This window comes from Nematolebias whitei, chromosome 18 (assembly GCF_014905685.2).
Source record: "Nematolebias whitei isolate Nwh7 chromosome 18, NemWhi1, whole genome shotgun sequence".
NCBI lineage: Eukaryota > Metazoa > Chordata > Actinopteri > Cyprinodontiformes > Rivulidae > Nematolebias > Nematolebias whitei.
The window spans coordinates 29727312-29731805 of record NC_056515.1 but is presented as its reverse complement, the minus strand read 5'-3'; the positions used below and the strand labels follow the sequence as shown (position 1 = coordinate 29731805).

The 4494-nt window shown below is 43.9% G+C and overlaps 1 protein-coding gene across 1 annotated transcript; it reads left to right on the top strand.

Annotated features, from left to right (window-relative positions):
• Positions 1-3592, top strand: trim69 (tripartite motif containing 69). The gene is made up of 6 exons (XM_037692636.1): positions 1-750; positions 1001-1096; positions 1189-1422; positions 2013-2035; positions 2130-2245; positions 2824-3592. The coding sequence occupies exons 1-6, from the start codon at positions 115-117 to the stop codon at positions 3366-3368; spliced, it is 1650 nt and encodes a 549-aa protein (XP_037548564.1). The 5' UTR covers positions 1-114; the 3' UTR covers positions 3369-3592.
• The last annotated feature ends 902 nt before the right edge of the window (positions 3593-4494 follow it).

Below are 4494 nucleotides of genomic sequence, written 5' to 3'. Positions count from 1 at the left end.
CCAGCAGTCAACAGGAAGACTGGAGGCCAAAGAGAGAGGCTGCACTCTGCAGGAGAGGAAGGACGCTGAAGTCCAGCTGTAGAGTCACAACAGAGAAACAACAGGAGCGGAGAAATGAGCAATAACCAGACGGAGGTGATGAAAATCCAGTCGGTTTATTTGAAGAACATTGAAAAATTAAACCAGGGGATAAAGCCTGAAAAGAAGAACTGGAAGACCAAAGAAGGGGAGTTTTCTGGGCCAACAACAATGGAAAAGCAGCGACCACCTCCTAAAACAGGACAAGTGGCCAAAAGCTCTGCTAACAGAATCAGCAGAGATCTGACCTGCTCCATCTGCCTGGATCTCTTCAAGCTGCCTGTTTCTTTGCCCTGCGATCACACTTTTTGCAAAGGTTGCATTGAGGGTTACTGGGCAGGGCCCCGAGGATCTGGGCAGGGGGGTACTGGCTCCTGCCCTCAGTGCAGGAAGGTGTACCCTGGACAGAGCTACCGGCCCAACCGCATTGTTGCCAACATAGTGGAGAGTTACTGCCAGGGTCTGGAGGAAGGTGGGAGTGGAGGCTGCCTGTCAGATGTCAGCGTGGCAGAGAAGGTTCCTGCTCCGGTACCACGCTGCAGCCGACACAGAGAGGAGCTGAAGCTGTACTGCGAGGAGGACCAGGAGCTGGTGTGTCTGGTGTGTGGGGTGTCCCAGGAACATAGAAGCCATACAATGATGTGCGTCCAGGAGGCTGAGCAGAAATACAGGGTGAGTTTAGCTCTAAGCGAGTATCTGTCTGAATGTTTCAACTTGGAGTTGTGCATCATGGAACATAATCAATTTCTGCATCTAATCTAACTTTTGGAGCGCAAGAGGTAAATTTCCTGCATGGGCACTAGATTTTATAGAGTTTCTGAGTCCATCTGTTGTTTCTTCCCTGCAACGAATAAAAAAATAGTTGAGTCACTGTGTTTGAAGTGAGTCACAGGGCACTGATGTTGTGTTTTGGTCCTGGTAGGGATTTCTAAACAGCTCGATGGACTCCTTAAATGCTGAACTTAACACAGCTCTGCAGTGTGACAGGGAGGCTGAAGATGAAGTGAAAAAGCTCAAGGTGAGACCACAAGATCCATCGCAAAAACATCAGCCTGTACAGTTTTATAGATTGTATGGATAAACTATTTAAATCGTCTCCAATTCTCCCAGGAGCACACGGCGGACCTGAAGCAGCGCATCGAGGCCCAGTTCAGCGATCTTCATCAGTTTCTGTACCAGGAGGAGAAGCTGCTGCAGGTGAAGCTGAAGACGGAGGAGCGGAGGGAACTGATCCGTCTGGACGAGCACAAGGCCCTGCTATGTGTGGAGATCTCTCGTCTGCAGAGGGCCGTGCACGAGATCGAGGACAAACTCAGAGAACAGGACCCGTTCACTCTGCTCCGCGTGAGTTCATGAAAATGAGTCTCGTTATGATGCAATACTGTTTATCTGGAATTTCTTACCAGCAATGATGAGCCAGCGGTTGGGATGATACCATGGGAAAATGCCGAGCGCTTACAGTTTCTGAAACTTTTTCACTTCTTTGGAAATTGAAAAGAAACATATCTACCCCAACCGGCTCCAGAATAACTGAGCAGGGTGTGCCTACTTTGGGTTTACACACTTTTCTTAGAGGTCATAATCATTTTCAAATCAGAACGCGTGTTAAACACACTGGTAATGTCAACACTGCTGCTTGTTTTCTACTAAACAATGGACTCTTCCTCTTGGTGAGATCAGACAGGATGTAGGTCGCTAATCTTTCTCCCTCATCTGGGGGAATGGGGACTTTAGCTCAGGCACATTGCCATTTTCTCTGGCGGGACTTTCCCCCCAGCCACAGAACGAGCCCATTGGGTGGGATAGCGTAAATTCAGACGTTGAAGTAATGTGGAAAAAGATTTCACTTCTCTCAAATCCAGCAAAACTAATTAACGGTGTGTGTGTGTGTGTGTGTGTGTGTTCCTGTGTTTATTTCTGGGTCTCATTTTCAGAGCATCAAAGTCTTGCTCCAGAGGTGAGTGTGGGAAACTTTGAAACATATTTTCCTTGAAAGGATCTATTGTTGCTCGACTTCTCGTTTTACTGTTTGACTTTGCTTTTGTTGGCAGACCGTCTCTGAAGTTTGAGAAACCAGGGTTCACGCCACCAAGTCTGTGTGAGGGGCGCTTTGCAGGGCCTCTGCAGTACAGAGCATGGAAATCTATGAAAGGAAGCCTTTATCCAGGTATTTGATATTACACTTTACCTGCAAAATTACTACAGCGACACATTAGCAATAGATAATGAAGGCTGGTATTTAACAGTTTACATACTCGGTTACATACCTGGTATGTACCTAGCACAGCAGCAAGTACCATGGATGATGTACTTGGTACTTACTTGTTACACAGCTGGTAGAAGGTATGTAATAAGTACCAGCTTTTATGTACCTGATGTGTACCAGTAAATACCTGGTAAGTGTCGGGTATGTACCCAATACCTACCAGGTAAGCATTACATACAAACTCTTAAGTACCAAGTATGTACCCAGCACATACACTTCTTACCAGGTAACAGGTATGTATCTGGTAAGAAACCAGGACATACAATGTAACTACCATGTACATACCAGGCAAGTATCAAGTATGTACAAAGAACATACCTTGTTACGTAACAGATTAGTACCTGGTTGTACCTAATATGTACCAGGTAGGTATCAGGTACTTATAACCAGGTACATACCCTGTAAATAGTAAATACCAGGTATGTATTGCTACCTCAGGTTTATCAGGACTTGAATGTTTACCATCTCTCTTTGTTCAGTTCCAGCAGCCATCACATTTAACTCCAGCACAGCCAACCCTTGGCTCAGCCTGACCTCCTCCCTCACCTGTGTCCGCTACCAGAACTTTAACCATACGGTGGAGGACAACCCCGACAGGTTCAATGCTGCCCTGTCACTTCTTGGAAGCCAGGGCTTCACTCACGGGCGACACTACTGGGAGATTGAAGTCTACAGCAGCGCAGTGTGGACGGTGGGGGTGGCCCGGGAGTCGGTGTCCAGGAAGGGAGTCATCAAAGCCCTTCCAACCAACGGCTTCTGGACTCTCTCCCTCTCTTATGGGATTCAGTACATGGCTGGAACATCTCCTCCAACTGTGCTGTCCCTGGAGGAGCCACTGGCTCGGATCGGAGTGTATCTGGACTACAAGAGGGGCCTGGTGTCCTTTTACAACGCGGAGAGCATGACACACCTGTACACCTTCAGGGAGACCTTCACCGAGACGCTGTACCCGTACTTTAACCTCGGCTTCCTGGATAAAGTGCATGAAAACGAGCCTCTCAAAGTTTTTCTACCAAAGATTTAAAGACCAAAAAGAAAATATGCCAACCCCCTCTTTGTAAAAATATAAAAAATAAATAAATTGTTAATACTTTGTATTGTACATACCGGTATAAAAGTTATTTAAGACGTAAAATATATAAAATATTCAACAGTTGTACACAATAGATCCAGTAATTCATGACCATAATAACATTTTCTATGATGTAAGGTTGAGTTTGTGTCTAAATCTTCTGACACGTTTCATTTCTGATCAGCTGAGCTTCAATGAAGAACATAATACACAGGTCTCGCTTGAAAATGAGACTAACCTGTGAAATAAAGGTTTAATGAAAAAATACTGTAAATGGACTGTACTTATATAGATAGCACCTTTCTATCTCATCAAGATACTCAAAGCACTTTACACCACAATCTGTGCCCTCATTTACCCATTTATACAGCACTCTACTATATCTATACAAGACTAATCAGTGCTTTATCACATTCATACACCGATGAGACACATATTGGAGGCAATGAGGGGTTCAGTGTCTTGCATGTGACTGCTGGTGGAATCAAACCCCCAACTCTTGCATTGGAGGACGACTGCTCTAACCACTCAGCCACAGCCGCCCAATACTGTGAAAATTAAAGAGATTAAAGAGTTTTTGTCTCGCTCATTTACAATTTCATAATTATTTATCATAAAACTTGGGCAATCACGTGACTGACGTGTGTTTGTTTCTTAAATTGTTAGCAAAATATCTAAACCATACACTATATATACTATCTCATTAACCAATAGACAGACTTCAATTAAATTTCCCAAAAGTAATCAATGAAAACACATCTACGAGTGATTCATTTTAGAGTCAACCCCATTGAAGATGACCTTCACAGTAATAAAATCTCCAAAAAACACAAAATTGGTCATAAATAAGTCAATTTTGAAAGATGTTCAACAAAAGGTGGTGTGGTAGATATTGTTAAACTTTTTTTTAAAGTTTGACCTGCAAGGTGGTGGGCAAAGTGCATTTTATTCCCCTTCAGGAAAATCAATCCATTTAATATTTATTTATGTATTAATGATGTGCATCATGTATTTGTTGATTAGTCTCATTATCTATTGGTGTGTTGCCTTCGGGGACCAAGGAGAATTCTTTGCTATT